The sequence below is a fragment of the Chiloscyllium plagiosum genome, unplaced genomic scaffold, assembly GCF_037043375.1.
Source record: "Chiloscyllium plagiosum isolate Xiang-an unplaced genomic scaffold, Cpla_swu_hap1 HiC_scaffold_2, whole genome shotgun sequence".
Taxonomy (NCBI): Eukaryota; Metazoa; Chordata; class Chondrichthyes; order Orectolobiformes; family Hemiscylliidae; genus Chiloscyllium; species Chiloscyllium plagiosum.
Genome location: NW_028270140.1, coordinates 117493681 through 117511164, shown reverse-complemented (window position 1 = coordinate 117511164; position 17484 = coordinate 117493681). Strand labels below are relative to the sequence as shown.

The 17484-nt window shown below is 40.2% G+C and overlaps 1 protein-coding gene across 3 annotated transcripts in view; it reads right to left on the bottom strand.

The window, feature by feature from the left end:
- tnpo1 (transportin 1) overlaps positions 1-17484 on the bottom strand; it is a 129081-nt gene that overhangs the window by 61114 nt on the left and 50483 nt on the right. For all 3 annotated transcript variants that reach the window (XM_043707736.2, XM_043707728.2, XM_043707746.2), the window contains exons 6-8: positions 7053-7186; positions 3530-3611; positions 213-335 (exon numbers count right to left, since the gene is read on the bottom strand). In XM_043707736.2, coding sequence (XP_043563671.1) covers positions 213-335; positions 3530-3611; positions 7053-7186 — 339 coding nt within the window. The remainder of the gene's footprint in view (positions 1-212; positions 336-3529; positions 3612-7052; positions 7187-17484) is intronic.

Here is a 17484-nt window from a genome sequence, read left to right as displayed (position 1 = left end):
AAGCAAAAGTAACATGGGAAAACAAAGTTTGCCACTGATTTGAGAAAGTTTTTTCAAAAGTCTGTGCAATCCCAAGACAAATTTCTACTTATAAAGCACATTACAAAACCATATGACATATGGAAACGAGAATTCACAACATTTAATTCAGAAAAGGGGCAGCAATTGTGTAAAAAAAAAACAAGCTGAGAGCACTTTAGTATAGTTTTCACCTCAACAATGTTGTGCATCTGAGGGAGCAAACGATCCATTCTAACTTCAAGCAGCATAACAAGCGCACGACATACATTTTTCCGTACTTCAGATTCTTCATCTCCAGCCAATGCAAACAAGTTCTGAGAGAACAATTTTGAGTATTTAGAATTGCATAAATTTAGACACTGCATTACTGCAAGGCACTGCCGATTTTTCTGTATGAGATTTATGTGCAACGAATTTAAGTGTCCAGATGTCAGTATCAAGAGTGAAACTGCATTCAGCGGTTAGAATTTAATATACCTGATGAACACATACAGACTGCATATACTGCCAGTATGTGCCATAAACCGACAGCACATTTTACACTGGTAAGCAGTGCAACCTGAATTTAAAGTTTCATTATTTGATGAATATCCAGCATAAAAGATCCTAAATGTTCATACAATAACTGATATGAGTAACTTACAATGTTGCCATTTCAAAGAATAAGAGCTTTGAAATTTTGTGCCTTCTCAATGGCAGGCCATGAAATTGCTTTTGAGATAAATGGGGGGGGGGGGCCTGAGAATGCGATGGGTAGATGAAGATGGGGGAAAGAGGTGATGGCAGATAGTTAGGAAGGAAGGTGCACAGGTAGTACAGGTCAAGATGGTGGTGCCGAGTTGGAAGGTTGGATCTGGGATAAGGTGGCGGCAGGGGAAATGAGGAAACTGGTGAAAACAATATTGATCCTGTGAGATTGGAGGGTCCCGAGGTGGAAGAGGAGGTGTTCTTCCTCCAGACGTCGGGTGGCAAGGGTTTGGCGATGGAGGTGGCCCAGGACCTGCGTACCCTTGGGCGAGTGGGAGGAGGAGTTAAAGTGTTCAGCCATGGGGCAGTGGGGTTGTTTCATGCATGTGTCCCAGAGATGTGATCTGAAGTATTCCGCAAGTGTCCTGTCTCACCAACGAGCACCCGCATGGGCCCCAGCTGTGCGTGTCTCTTTGTCAGGTACATGGAACAGTCCATCTTCCGCAGCCACACTGGCACTATTCCCCATCTTTTCCTCCGCTACATCATGATTGTATCGGAGCCACCTTATGATCCGATGAGGAGGTTGAACAGTTCATGAATTTCACTAACACATTCCACCCTGACCTTAAGTTCACCTGGACCATATCGTACACCTCCCCTTCCTGGTCCTCTCCATCTCCGTTAACGGTGACCGACTCAATATGGACATCTATTCCAAACCCACAGACTCTCACAGCTACCTGGACTCCACCTCCTACCACCCTGCTTCCTGTAAAAACGCTCTCTCTTATTCCCAGTTCAACATCCACTGCATCTGCTCCCAGGAGGACCAATTCCACCCCATAACTTACCAGATGGACAACTGCAATTTCCCCTCCCAAGTGGTGGACGATGCCCTCCAGTGCATTTCCTCCACTCCCCACCTCCTCCAACACCGCCACCAACCCACCCTCCACTCCTGGCACCTTCCCCTGCCACAGCAAGAATTGCATTATGTGCAACCTTACCTCCGCCCAAGGCCCCAAAGGAGCCATCCACACCCAACAGATTTATCTGCACTTCCAAACACATCATTTACTGTATCCATTGCTCGTGATACGGTCTCCTCTACATCGGAGCGACTGGATGCCTGCTTCAGAGAACATCTCCTGGAAACGCACAAAAGAACCCCACTGCCCCATGTCCGAACACAAACTCCCGCTCTCACTCCCCCAAGGACTTGCAGGTCCTGGGACTCCTCGATCATCAAACCCGACGCCTGGAAGGAGAACGCCTCATCTTCTACTCTGGGACCCTCCAACCACATGGGGTCAATGTGAATTTCACCAGTTTCCTCATTTCTCCTCCCCACCAATCTTAACCCAGATCCAACCTTTCAACTCTGTAGCACCCTCTTGACCTGCCCATCTTCCTTCCCATCTATCCATTCCAGCCTCCTATCCGAGCTATCACCTTCACCCCCATCACATTCTCAGCTATCTTGCCCCCCAGCCCCAACCACCCTCCCATTTCTCAGCCCCCTTGGTCCACAAGCCTCATTCCTGATGAAGCGCTTATGCCAGAAATGTCTAAAATTAGGATCACAGTCTCAGGATATTGGGGAGTAGACTCCTCCAAGCCCCTACTGTCCTGACTTGGAAATATATCGCCGTTCTTTCACTGTCACTGGGTCAAAAATTCTGGAATTCCCTCCCTAATGACATTATAGATCAACCCACAACAGGTGGACAGCAGTGGTTCAAGAAGGTAGCTTCTCAAGGGCAAGTAGGAATGGGCAATAAAGGCGAGCCAGCCAGCAACACCTGTATCGTACAAATGCAAAATAAAATTTAAAAAGGGGAGACAGAAGTGGAGGACGGAGGAGGAGGAATGACTTATACAGCAGACAAGCGTACTCTAACACCAACAGGTGGCCACAAGTACAACTCTATTATTAATGATCAATGAGACATCTCAGAGGACACTGCAAGGGACTGCAAGTCAACATTTCAAACTGCAAAAAATTCCCTCAAAGAGGACGAACAAATTATACGTTGAGTATAATAATCAACAGTCAGTGTTGGTAAGAGATTAGCATTTTGAAAACTCATCACCATGGGTTGCGAAGAGTGGGCAAGTCTTAATCTCACACATCTTTTCAACAGAACTTGAATCACAATCTTGAGCCCATGCAGCCACTTATAAAAAACTGGTTAGCAAAACATGGAAAATTGAAGCTGTCTTATTAATGCATTTATAGTACCTTGGCTAAGAGAATAGGTCAATTTATACATGAAATATGTCCAAAAACATAATTTGAGCCAGAAACATGGAGTCTTATAATTTCAGCAACCAAGATTTACAGTAGTTGTGAGGCACCATGTCTCAAGTTTATGCTGACTGAATAAATATAGTTCACTTTTTACTACAGAAAATCACAGGATTGAATTCTGTCTTTTTTAAGCTTTGTCTTAACTTAAAATAAGTTTAGTCTATTTACATTACATAGGTACAAGATTTCCATTAAAACACCACATGTCCTAAGTTATAAAAACACTATTCAAATGATAAAAGGTTAACTGTAAATATTAGAACTTGAACATGGAGTACCAAATCAAATGTTTTAAGGAAAAATGACACATTCAATTTCAACTGTTAATGATGGTTCCATCAATGGTTTGATCAGCATTCCTTGCACTGTTAATTTGAAAAGTTTTCTGGTCAGTAATCCTATAATATCACTGCAGTTCAGATATAAAAATATGATGTATTGAGAAGTTAATAAATGTGATGATTTAAGTCTTAAAAGTCATTTACTAAAATACACAAGTAAACATACCTCAATAAAAGAATCAATATGCAACATCAAAGCTTGAGTTCTACTGATGATGAACTGGTTCACACAAGCAACAGCATGAGACCTAAAAGCATTACAATATGTTTCTATGAGAAAACATTATTTCAAAATCAGTTATGTCTATCACATTCAACTTTCCTGTTGTAATCCAATGTGAATGATTTGCAAAATTATTTGGAACCAATCAATCTTTCTTCAAACAAAATCCTTTACCATTTTCAAATTGAAATACAGATTATTGTTGCAAAAAGTAAAAATTCAACTGTCTTCAAATGTAGCACTTCCCTCAGACATCAACAGCCCTAGAGCCATAGAACACGGAAATAGACCTTTCAACTCGTCCATGCCAACCAGATTTCCCAAACCAAACTAGCCCCATTTGCCTGCATTTGGCCCAAATCCCTCTAAACTTTTCTTATTCATGTACCTGTCAAAATATCTATTAAATGTTGTAACTGTACCTGTATCTACCTCTTCCTCTGTGAAAAAGTTGCCCCATCAGGTCACTTAAGTATTTCCTCTGTCACCTTAAAACTATATTGAACTCCCATACCCTTGCTGGTCTGGAATCACAGCAGACTAAAATGTGCAGAATAAAATTCAACACTATGTCTGCAAGACAACCATATTTTGTATATTCTGATGCGAAATCAGTTTGGGATGAAATAAGGAATAGCAAAAGAAAAAAAGTCATGGGTGAGAGTCATCTGTGGATCCCTGAAGAATTGCGTCACTGTAGGACAAAATTTAAATTGGGAAATAATGGAGGTGCGTAAGAAGGGCTCGTAAAATTGTCATGAGCGATTTTGTCCAGTAAATATGTAGTTTAAATTGGATTAGCACAGGTAACAGGGAAGGTGAATATACAATTAATCAGGGATTGCTTCCTAAGAGCAGTACAATGCACACCCTACCAAGGATCAGGCTGGCTTAGATCTTGTATTGTGCAAGATGGTGGATTTAATAAGATATCTAGTTAAGGATCCCCTAGGAAGTTGTGATAATACTAAGGTAGAATTTCAAACAGTTTGATAGAGCAAATCAGGTCTCAAACCGGTGTCCTCAGTTTATATCAGGGCAATTGCAGAGGTATGAAAAAAGAATTGCCGGCCATAACATCCAAATAGTCTGCTTCGCCATTCATGGGTGATGCGATAATCCTCAACTCCTCTTTCCAGCTTTATCCCCGTAAACCACGATTCCCTTAATGACTAGAACGTCTTTCTACCTCAGCCTGGAATATACTTAACGATCCAACCTCAATAACCTGATATTGTAAAGAAATTGTACAGATTCACTAACCTCCAAGAAAAATATTCCTCCTCAGCTGTCTTAAATGTGCGACCCCTTTGTTCGGAATTATACTCTCTGGTACTAAACATTCCCACAAGGGGAAGCAACCGGTTTACATCGACCCTGTTAAGTCACTGAAGAAACTTGTATGTTTCAATAAGGTCACCTTTTATTCTTCTAAGCTTCAATGAGTACAAGCCCAAACTTTCTCTGGATTGCCTCCAATGCCAGTACACTTTCCTTTAATAAGCTAAACTGTTCACTGGGCTCCAGTTGTAGTCTGAATAGTTTTAGCAAGTCCCCTCTACTTTTATATAGTCCGCTTCCTTTGAAATAAAGGCCAATATCCCATTTGCCTTCTGTTATCTGTTGAACCTGGATGGTAGCTTTTTGTGATTCATGCATTAGAACACCCAAATCACTCCATGTTGCAGCTTTCTCAATTTGAATAATATTCAGCTTCCCTATTCTTCCTGCCAAAGTGCATATTTTCACACATTATATTCCATTTGTCAAGGTTTGCCCATGTGCCTAACTAGTCTACACGCCTCTACAGATTGAAAATCATCCTGACTACTTGCCTTCTCAACTATTTGTGTACTGTTCTTGGGAAGCAATCCCTGATTAATTGTATATTCATCAGGCAATAGGACATTCACTCCCCTCGTCCAAGTTATATTTATACATTGCAAGTAATTGTAGCCTGAGTATTGATCCCTGTGGCACTCATTAGTTACAGGTTATCTTAAAGTGCCCCCTTTATCCCAACACTGTCTTCTATTAGAAAGCCAATCCTCTATCCATGGAAATGTATTACTGGGCTCTTATCTTACCGAGTAGTCTTGAGTGTGGTGCTTTATTAAATTACTTCAGGAAATTTAAATATATTACATCTGCTTGTATCCCCATTAGCTACCTTGCTTGTTACCTCTCAAAAGAATGGCAACAGATCTGTCAGGCCTGATTTTCCTTCAGGAAGCCATTCTGACTCTGCTAGATTACATATTTCTAAATGCTCTGTTATTACACCCTTTTTAATTGATAGAAGAATTTTTCCAATGTCAGACTTAAGCTAAGTGTTATATAGTTTGCTTTTTTGGTCGTCATCCCCTTTTGAAGAAGGGCATTATATTTCCAATCCTCTGGAACTTTGCCAAAATATAGGGTTTCATCAAAGATCATCATCAATACACCCATGATATCTGCAGTTACTTCCTTTAAAGTTCTAGAATGCAATCCATCAGGTCTAGAGGATTTAGCAGCATTTATTCCCAGCAGATTCCCCAGTACTTATTCTCTAGTTAATTCTTCCTTCTCCCAAGCCCCCCAAAGCAGACTGGGGAAAGAGGCTAAGGGGAAGATCAGCAGATGAGCTGTGCCAGATATTTCATGCTCAAACTTTTATTCAAGTTAAAAGACTCTAAGAAAGATGAATCACCTTTAGTTTAAAAAAAGGGGGTCAAGGAGAGTATTCAATCAAAACCGAAGGCTGAGAAAGAGGTTAAAACACATTCAGTTACATATTCAAGGAAAGGTAATGAGTAAGTCTCAAGCAAGAAAGCAAAAATCTGGATTTCAGAAGATACATTTGATCACGACATTTTTTGAAGGGTACGGTCAAACTTGAATGTTGCTGCATGCACAAACATTTTGGATGTAAAATGACTGATGCACAGTGTCATATGCACTAAGTCTTGACTAAATAAAACCAATTTTTTCCTGTTATTTAATAAGCATTCATAATCACTTTTCCTGAAAGAAATGCCCACAAAAACACAAATACTATATATTTAAGAAACAAGTTCTTGGATACTTTGAGGTCTTAATTATGTGGGAGTAGTAGTCAGAAGCCTTGACCTACTAGGGACATGTTCATCTCAAAACACTCGTTTTAGCTTCTTGGCCAACTGTCCCATTACTTCCTCCAATTATGTTTCTCACCTTTATATGATATGCCTAGATTTAGCCTAATTGCCATTTAAGAATAGGATAATCTTTCAAGATTAGCAGAGAAATTTCACCGGAAAGAAGGTATGCTTATAAAAGTGCCAGAAAAAATTAATAAGCAGCTGCAATGAAAGTAGGAATGTTAATTGAAATACATGCAAATGTTTAAATAAACACAAAGATCAGATTATTTTAAAGGAGTTACATGAATTATAAGCAGCTCGAATATCAAAATCATATGAATATGAACAGAAATTGAACTTGCCTAATCTTAGAACTGCTGTGTTTAAAAAATTGCAGAAATTTCGGAATCATGACATTGAGAGGTCTATCCAAAATGTCACTGTCTAAAATCTCAGCAGAGTCTTCACATATCTTCTGAAGAGCACCAAAGGCACCCTGATAAATGGAGAAAATACAACAAATCAATTCCAAAATTCAACACAATTATTAATTAGGCTCTATTAGTCAATCAACACTGACAGCATTTTTAATTGTGATAATTTAATGACATCCATACAATATAATCTACTAATAACAATGTATAACACTAGCAGCTGAGCTAGCGGTATAAGGATACAAAGAGTAAGAACTGATGACTCACTACATAAAAGCTAAGAAAGCATAATACCCAAAAGTGAACATACACCTGCACTGTAATGTCTACCTGCTAGATTAAAAAATTAGATATGCCTCCAACTTCTATCCTGTAATCATTTAAAATTCTACAACAGTGTTACCATGTTATTTAGCAGTTCAAGGAGGTAGACTTTAAGCGATGCTCACCTAACAATGCAATGCAAGCACAAATTCCTTTCAAAGTGATGGAAAGAAAATCACGAGTTGTGTAATTATGAAAGCTGTGTACCAAGACAGCATTCTAACTATTTGGATTTTATGTTCACTAGAAGAATTGTGGTTGCTAAGGGAACATTGATATAGCATATGACTGAGGGAGGTACAGCTGTTAGAGGAGTCTGAACAAACATGAAGGTATATTCATATATAGTGAGGAAGTAGCCTTACAGCTACAATGCCAGTTTGAATTTCCTGTTTTTAATTAACCCTACCAATGCTTTAAAAAAAAACTGACATCAAGGAAGTCAAACCATGCATCTTAAAATCGCCACGAGAGATCTATTTTATAACACACTCTTCCAGTGCGTGAGAAACCACGTCTCACTAACTTGATAGAATTTTCTGAAGTAGTAACAAAGAGGATAGATGAGGGCAGATTGGTGGATGTGATCTATATGGACTTCAGTAAGGCATTTGACATGGTTCCTCATGGGAGACTGGTTAGCAAGGTTAGATCAAATGGAATACTGGGAGAACTAGCTATTTGGATATAGAACTGGCTCGAAGATAGAAGACAGGGTGGTGGTAGAGGTTGCCTTTCAGACTGGAGTCCTGTGACCAGTGGTGTGCTACAAAGATTGGTGCTGGGTCCATTGCCTTTCATCATTTATATAAATGATTTGGATGCGAGCATAAGAGGTTCAGTTAGTAAGTTTGCAGAATTGGAGGTTTAGTGGACAGTGAACAAGGTTACCCCAAATTACAATGGAATCTTGATCAGATGGGCCAACAGGCCGAGGAGTGGCAGATGGGAGTTTAATTTCGATAAATGCAAAGTGCTGCATTTTGGAAAGGCAAATCAGGACAGGATTTATACAATTCTGGTCTCCTTCCTATTGGAAGGATGTTGTGAAACTTGAAAGGGTCCAGAAAAGATTTACAAGCACGTTGCCAGGGTTGGACGATTTGAGCTACGGAGAGAGGCTGAATAGGCTGGGGCTGTTTTCCCTTGAACACTGGAGGCTGGGAGGTGACCGTAGAGGTTTATATAATCATGAATGACATAGATAGGATAAATTGACAAGATCTTTACCCTGGGGTGGGGGATTCCAAAACTATAGGTTTAAGGTCAGAGGAGTAAAATTTACAAGGGACTTGAGAGGCAACTTTTTCACATACAGGGTGGTGTATGGATTGAGCTGCCAGAGGAAGTGGAGGAGGGTGGTACAATGACAACATTTAAAAGGCATCTGGATGGGTAGATGAATAGAAAGGATTTTGAGAGATATGGGCCAAGTGCTGGCAAAGGGACTAGATTAATTTAGGATATCTGGTCGGCATGGGTCTGTTAATCTTGCTGTACATCTCTGTAACTCTATGATTCTACATCACATGCCATATGGCACTGCATCTCTGTCTGATATAATTTCCACCACAAGTAGACCTTCATGATCCGCAACAACACCCTGAGCATGTTGTGTGTGTATTTAGAAAAGAAGCAGAAAACAAATAAGGCCACACAGTAGTAACAAACACTGGATTTGATTTTATCTCATAGTAATTAATGTATTCAAATAATTTTAACTATTTAAAAACTGTAAAGATAAAAATCTCAACCCCAAGATCGAGTCACACCAGATCTATTGATTTTGAACTGATACTGACCGAAGAAATTTTTAACATTCAAAACATCTATACCTAGCAAATTTCTTAAGAATTTTGTCAGTATTAATGAATAGAATCTTAATTTCGAAGAGCACTTAGAAACAAGTTATCAAATAACATTTTTTGTTGCACAATTACTTTTACAGTGTTAAAGGTTGAACACTTTGAAACAAATTGACTAAAGATTCATTTACTTCAACTTACAATAAAGACTTCAATTTCAAAAGTGGCTTAAACTTGCACAAAAGCTTTGGTTCAGCAGGCAGATTTAGTTTGAAAGTACTGAAAGTAACCCAAGGTTACAGAGAAACCATTTACAACTAAACTAACTTTGTTACTTGTACATGGGCTAGATAACTATAAATTCAACTATAAAATGTTTTATAATGCTACTTCTCCTGTATTCATATGCTAATGATGTCAAAACACTTCAAAGGGAAACATCACAAAGGACCTATATAAAGCACTTATATGCATGCATTTTCAAAAGTAGCAACTTTTTAAGTATTCCATATAAGAACTCCTCAGAAAAATTTTGCATTATTCATTGGTGCAGAAAATCAGAGCATGACAGGAAACAGAGAATGAAATTTTATTTTTTTTACAACACATATTTTTCTCAAAGATTGAGGATGGCATGAAATTGAGGTACTGAGTTATGAGGAGGTTAAGTGCATAGAACTTCAAAAGGACATATACAGATTTGTTGAAGAGCTGGACAAGAGACAGATGCAAGTTAAAGTAGGAAGCGTAGAATGATTAATTTTGTTGGACAATGTAAAATTAAAGTCAAATTCCAAGGAGGTGGGGGTGCAAGAACAAAGCAACTTTAGGGTATACTTGCATAGGTCAGTGGTGATCAAAGGACAAGTTGAGAGAGGATTTAATCAATCATTTGGCATCCTGGCAGTGAACAAAAACAAGTAACTTATAAATCGGTGTAAAACATTTGTTGGTTTCAACTGGGGTCCTGTGTCCAGAAACATACACTGCAAAAGACGCTCTTGAACCCATCAAGTCTGTAATGACAAAAACTACTTAATCTACATCAGTCCCACTTTCCAGCACTTGGTCCATAGTCTTGAAATGTATGACATTTCAAGTGTTCATCCAAGTACCTTTTAAAGGATGCGAGGATTCCCACCTCACCTACTCTCCCAGGCAGTGCATTCCAGATTCCAGTATCCAGTCCTGTGCACCATATTTGAAGAATTTAAAGGCATTAGATCCGGTGCAGGAAACACTCACAGGAACAAAGTTCATCCCTGGAACCAGTTACCTGTATATGGAAAAAGTGAAGAAATTGGGACTGCTCTCCTTGGGAAGGAGCAATTTGAGGGGTAACTAAATTAAGTCATTGAAAAAACAGGATCTGGACAAAGTAAACAGGAAACAGTTCCTTCTTGCTGGAAACATCTAGAGCCAAAAGGCATAGAATTAAAATAATTGACAAAAGCAGCAATTGTGATGAGGAAACAAAAATGGCACTGCCAGAGTACAGTATAGGCATTCGAGAGGAAATTGGGGAAATCATTATTTGAAAAGGAAAAGCTGCAAAGCCATGAGAAAAAAGGAGAGTGGCAGTTCTTTCAGGAGACCAAGACATGATGTGCCAAATGGTCACTTTTTAGTGCTGAACCATTCCATGATTTTGATATCATTTTTATTACTGATACATGATATTAACTATTGTATATCTGTAAGTGTAAACAGTCATATTGGTATTAATCCGTATTGTCCACTGCAAGTACATTATTAGTAGCATGTATAATTCTGGTGTGATGATGTTTAAGAATGGCATTTTTAGATCTTGCTACTAATTTCGACACACTTTTGGACACAATATCCATTGCTTTGGTTCCCTCATGTTTAAAAATCCCCTTTTTCAGTGAATGCAATTTTGCATTTGTCAGCAAGTTTTAAAAAAAAACTTAGAATGTTGAGTACTGAGTGGAGTTAATTGGTGTCATGATGCAATGAATCTAACAAAGCTGAAAAATATTAGATTCAAAATATGAAATATAACTGAGCTTGGGAAATATCTGCCACTCTAACCAAAACTGTCTCTGAAAATAAGAGATTTCAAACTGCCAAATCAAATTGGACATCTGTGGCCAAGACAAACCCAATGCTCCTGGGACCTCTACTGCTCACAGTTGGAGAAATAACTTTGAAGACAATATTATTCCATTTCTGTTTAATGCCTTTGGAAAGGAGGAAAGCATGGCCATGGAAACGATATCAACTGAAAGTTGGAAAACTATGCCCCTTTTTAGCTCCCTTGGATATCATGCAGATCAAGAAAGATTCCGTGCAATATCTTCTCTCGTGGTTCTTTGACGGTTGTTCAAAGTTCTGCTTTTTCACTTCTCCATGAATGAAGGGCTTGATTTGGAAAGCAATTGCACATGTTATTGACACGGATTGTGTATATGAAAATATAAATGTGTGATATGACAATCTGATCCATACTACTCAAAATAGCTGTCACTTTTGCAATCAATTTTAATGGAAATGGGTAGCATTATTTGCCCAATGCAGCTAGTTAACCATGAACATAGACGAATGTACAAATTAGGACAAGGGGCAGACCATTCAGCTCCCAGAGCTCTGCCATTCTACTAGGTCATAGTTGATCTGTTTGTATTGGAATGCCCAGCCTCTGATTGTCAACCTACTGGAAGAATTCTTGTAAAAAAACATACAAGGAAAGACATGAAAACAGCCAAGCAAGTCCCAGTTTTATGTCAACAGCTTGCCAACTTGATACAAAATTGGTTTAATGGTAGGAGACAGAGTGATGGTGGAGTGTTTTTTGGACTGGCGGCCTGTGATCAGCCACCTGTGAGCAGCCATGTTCCATAGGGACCTGTGCTGGTTCACTTTGGTTTGTTATTTATACAAATCATTTAGATGAGAATACAGAAAGCAAGGTATTATCTGCAAATGTACTAACCAAGATTGGTGGCACAGTGAACAATGACGGAGGTCACCTAAGATTACAAAGAGATCCTGATCAATTAAATCAATGGGCTGAAGAGTGGCAGATGAGAGTTTAATTTGGATAAATATGAGATATTGCATTTGGTAAAACAAATAAAAGGCAAAACTTATACAATTAAAACTAGGGCCTTGGGTATTATTATAGAATAGAGAGATCGAGGAGCTCAGGTACATAATTCTTTGAAGTTTGCATCACAGTGGTTAAGGTGGCGTTTATCATGCTTGGCTTCATTGTTCAGACCTGAGTATAGGAGTTGGGATATCATGTTGACATTGTACAGGATGTTGGTGAGGTCTCTTCCAGAGTACTGCGTACAGTTCTGGTCAATCTGCTATAGAAAAGATATTATTAAGCTGGAGGGGGTTCAGAAAAGATTTACCAGGATGTTGCCAGGAATGGAGAGATTGTTTTATAATGAGAGGCTATACAGGCTGGGACATTTTTCACTGGAGCATAAAAGGTAACAAAGGTTTTTAAATTATGAGGGCTATAGCTAAGGTGATTGGCAGGTGTCTTTGCCCGAAGATTGGTGATTTCAGTACAGGGGGGAAATTTTTCAGGTGAGAGGAGAAAAGATTTTAAAAAGACATGAGGGTATTTCTTTTTGTTCTACACAAAATGATTCGCGTGTGTAATGAGCTACCAGAGGAAGTAGTGGATGAGAGTACATTTACAAGCACAGGCAGGTGGGAATAGTTTAATTTGGGTTAATGGTCAGCATGGACTGGTTGGACCAAAACATCTGTTTCTGTGCTGTATGACTTTATAACTAAAATTAATTTTCATGTATTTTCAGATTCTGCAAGTGCTACCTCTATACACTAGAAAATTAATTGTGTATTTCCCAGAAAGTGCTAATAATCTACCCAAAAGGATACAGGAGAGACATAACAGCTGAGCCAGAAGTGACAGGGACTCACCATGAAATATCTTTGGCTGACAGGATTAAGGAAAATTCCAGGGCATTTTATACATTTATGACGAGCAAGAGGATAGATAGGGAAGGGATAAGTCTATTCATGGACAAAGGAGGGAATTTATGTGTAGAGCTGGAGAAAATGGGTGATATCCTTAACAAAACCTTTGCATCAGTATTCACAAAGGAGAAGGGCATGGTGGATGATGTGAATTGGGAGGGGTATGTTGATATTCTAAGGCATGTTCATGTGAAGTCAAGAGGTTAATTTGGGTGTTTTGAAAAGCATTAAGGTAGAGATTAGGCTCAAGCTATTTCAGAATGCCTAGGGAGGCAGGTGAGGAAATTGCTGGGGCCATACACAAAACATCTTTGTGAGGCTATATTAGGAATATTGTGTGCTGTTCTGGTTGCCACACTACCAGAAGGATGTGGAGGCTTTGGACAGGGTACAGAAACTGTTTACCAGATGTAGCCTGGTTTGGAGTGTATTAGCTATGAGAAGAGATTGGACAAACTTGGTTTGCTTTCGACTGAACATTAAGGGGTGACCTGATAGAAATTTACAAACTTATGCGTGGCATTAACAGTCTTTTTCAGAGGGTAGAAACATTGATTAAGATAAAAGGGGATAAAAAAGGAGAGAAGCAAGTTGTATATTTTTTTAAAAAACACAGATCGTGGTATGTGCCCGGATTGGACTGCCAGAAATGGTGGAGGTGGATACAATAGCAATGTCTGAGAGTCATAGAGATACAGCCTCCAAATAAACCTTTTGGGCTATAACCTGGTGTTATGTGAATTTTAACTTTGTCCACACCAGCCCAACACCAGTACGTCCAAATCATACAGTCATAGAGATGTACAGCATGGAAACAGACCCTTCGGTCCAACCCGTCCATGCCGACCAGATATCCCAACCCAAACTAGTCCCACCTGCCAGCACCCGGCCCATATCCCTCCAAACCCTTCCTATTCATATACCCATCCAAATGCCTCTTAAATGTTGCAATTACACCAGCCTCCACCACATCCTCTGGCAGCTCATTCCATACACGTACCACCCTCTGCGTGAAAACTTTGCCCCTTACGTCTCTTTTATATCTTTCCCCTCTCATCCTAAACCTATGCCCTCTAGTTCTGGACTCCCAAACAACCAGGAAAAAGACTGTCTATTTATCCTATCCATGCCCCTCATAATTTTGTAAACCTCTATAAGGTCACCCCTCAGCCGCCGAAGCTCCAGGGAAAACAGCCCCAGTCTGTTCAGCCTCTCCCTGTAGCTCAAATCCTCCAACCCTGGCAACATCCTTGCAAATCTTTTCTGAACCCTCTCAAGTTTCACAACATCCTTCCGAGAGGAAGGAGACCAGAACTGCACGCAATATTCCAGCAGTGGCCTAACCAATGCCATGTACAGCTGCAACATGACCTCCCAACTCCTGTACTCAACACTCTGACCAATAAAGGAAAGCATACCAAACGCCTTCTTCACTATCCTATCTACCTGCACTCCAAGGTCTCTTTGTTCAGCAACACTCCCTGGGATCTTATCATTAAGTGTATAAGTCCTGCTAAGATTTGTTCTCCCAAAATGCAGCACCTCGCATTTATCTGAATTAAACTCCATCTGCCACTTCTCAGACCATTGGCCCATCTGGTCAAGATCCTGTTGTAATCTGAGGTAACCCTCTTCGCTGTCCACGACACCTCCAATTTTGGTGTCATCTGCAAACTTACTAACTGTACCTCTTATGCTTGCATCCAAATCATTTATGTAAATGACAAAAAGTAGAGGTCCCAGCACCGATCCTTGTGGCACTCCACTGGTCACAGGCCTCCAGTCAGAAAAACAACCCTCCACCACCATCCTCTGTCTTCTACATTTGAGCCAGTTCTGTATCCAAATGGCTAGTTCTCCCTTAATTCCATGAGATCTAACCTTGCTAATCATTCTCCCATGGGGAACCTTCTCGAACACCTTACCAAGTCCATACAGATCACATCTACTGCTCTGCCCTCATCAATCTTCTTTGTTACTTCTTCAAAAAACTCAATCAAGTTTGTGAGACATGATTTCCCACGCACAAAGCCATGTTGACTATCTCTAATCAGTCCTTGCCTTTCCAAATACATGTACATCCTGTCCCTCAGGATTCCCTCCAACAAGGGAATGCCCACCACCGAGGTCAGGCTCACTGGTCTACAGTTCCCTGGCTTGTCCTTACCACCCTTCTTAAACAGTGGCACCACGTTTGCCATCCTCCAGTCTTCCGGCACCTCACCTGTGACTATCGATGATACAAATATCTCAGCAAGAGGCCCAGCAATCACTTCTCTAGCTTCCCACAGAGTTCTCGGGTACACCTGATCAGGTCCTGGGGATTTATCCACTTTTAACCGTTTCAAGACATCCAGCACTTCCTCCTCTGTAATCTGGACATTTTGCAAGATATCACCATCTATTTCCCTACAGTCTATATCTTCCATATCCTTTTCCACTGTAAATACTGATGCAAAATATTCATTTGGCATCTCCCCCATTTTCTGTGGCTCCACACAAAGGCCACCTTGCTGATCTTTGAGCTGCCCTATTCTCTCCCTAGTTACCCTTTTGTCCTTAATATATTTGTAAAACCCTTTTGGATTCTCCTTAATTTTATTTGCCAAAGCTATCTCATATCCCCATTTTGTCCTCCTGATTTCCCTCTCAAGTATACTCCTACTTTCTTTATACTCTTCTAAGGATTCACTCGATCTATCCTGTCTGTACCTGACATATGCTTCCTTCTTAACCAAACCCTCAATTTCTTTAGTCATCCAGCATTCCCTATACCTACCAGCCTTCCCTTTCACCCTTACAGGAATATACTTTCTCTGGATCCTTGCTATCTCATTTCTGAAGGCTTCCCATTTGCCAGCCGTCCCTTTACCTGCGAACATCTGCCTCCAACCAGCTTTCGAAAGTTCTTGCCTAATGCCATCAAAATTGGCCTTTCTCCAATTTAGAATTTCAACTTTTAGATCTGGTTTATCCTTTTCCATCACTATTTTAAAACTAATAGAATTATGGTCGCTGGCCCCAAAGTGCTCCCCCATTGACAACTCAGTCACTTGCCCTGCCTTATTTCCCAAGAGTAGGTCAAGTTTTGCACCTTCTCCAGTAGGTACATCCACATACTGAAATCAGAAAATTGTCTTGTACACACTTAACAAATTCCTCTCCATCTAAACCTTTAACACTGTGGCAGTCCCAGTCGATGTTTGGAAAGTTAAAATCCCCTACCATAACCACCCTATTATTCTTACAGATAGCTGAGATCTCCTTACAAGTTTGTTTCTCAATTTCCCTCGGACTATTGGGGGGTCTATAATACAATCCCAATAAGGTGATCATCCCTTTCTTATTTCTCAGTTCCACCCAAATAACTTCCCTGGATGTATTTCCGGGAATATCCTCCCTCAGCACAGCTGTAATGCTATCCCTAATCAAAAATGCCACTCCCTCTCCTCTTTTGCCTCCCTTTCTATCCTTGCTGTAGCATTTGTATCCTGGAACATTCAGCTGCCAGTTCTGCCCATGCCTGAGCCATGTTTCCGTAATTGCTATGATATCCCTGTCCCATATTCCTAACCATGCCCAGAGTTCATCTGCCTTCCCTGTTAGGCCCCATGCATTGAAATAACTGGAGTTTAATTTATTAGTCCTACCTTGTCCCTCCCTGCCCTGACTGTTTGACTCACTTCTGTTCTCAGCTGGAACTGTCTCAGATCAATCTCTTTCCTCACTGGCTCCCTGGGTCCCAACGCCCCCACCTTACTAGTTTAAGTCCTCCCAAGCAGTTCTAGAAAATTTCCCTGCCAGTATATTAGTCTCCTTCCAATTTAGGTGCAATCCGTCCGACATCTCTATATTCCTTGACTATTAATATATCTAAAGGGATAAGGGTTGTGCAGGGGCCAAAAGTTTTTAGCTTAGAAAAGCACTGGTTGGTGCAGTCTTAATAGGCCAAATGGCTACTAAGTGTGCTGCACTCATTAGAAGATACTGCTGCGAGACACTTTTGGTGCCTAAAATGGGACAGCAGGTTCGCTTACAACTTCAAAATACTAAGTGGTTACAAGTAAAATACTGCAGATGCTGGAAATCTAGAATAAAAATAAAATGCTAGAACAACTCAGATGCCACTGTCAATTTTCCTCAAATCCCCCAATTCTGTCTACAGAGTGTACTAATAAGTCTTTCACCAGCTTTTTCAGAAGCCTCATAACATGACAGAAAACAACTTGCAGCAGTTCCCAAGAGGGTTGGAG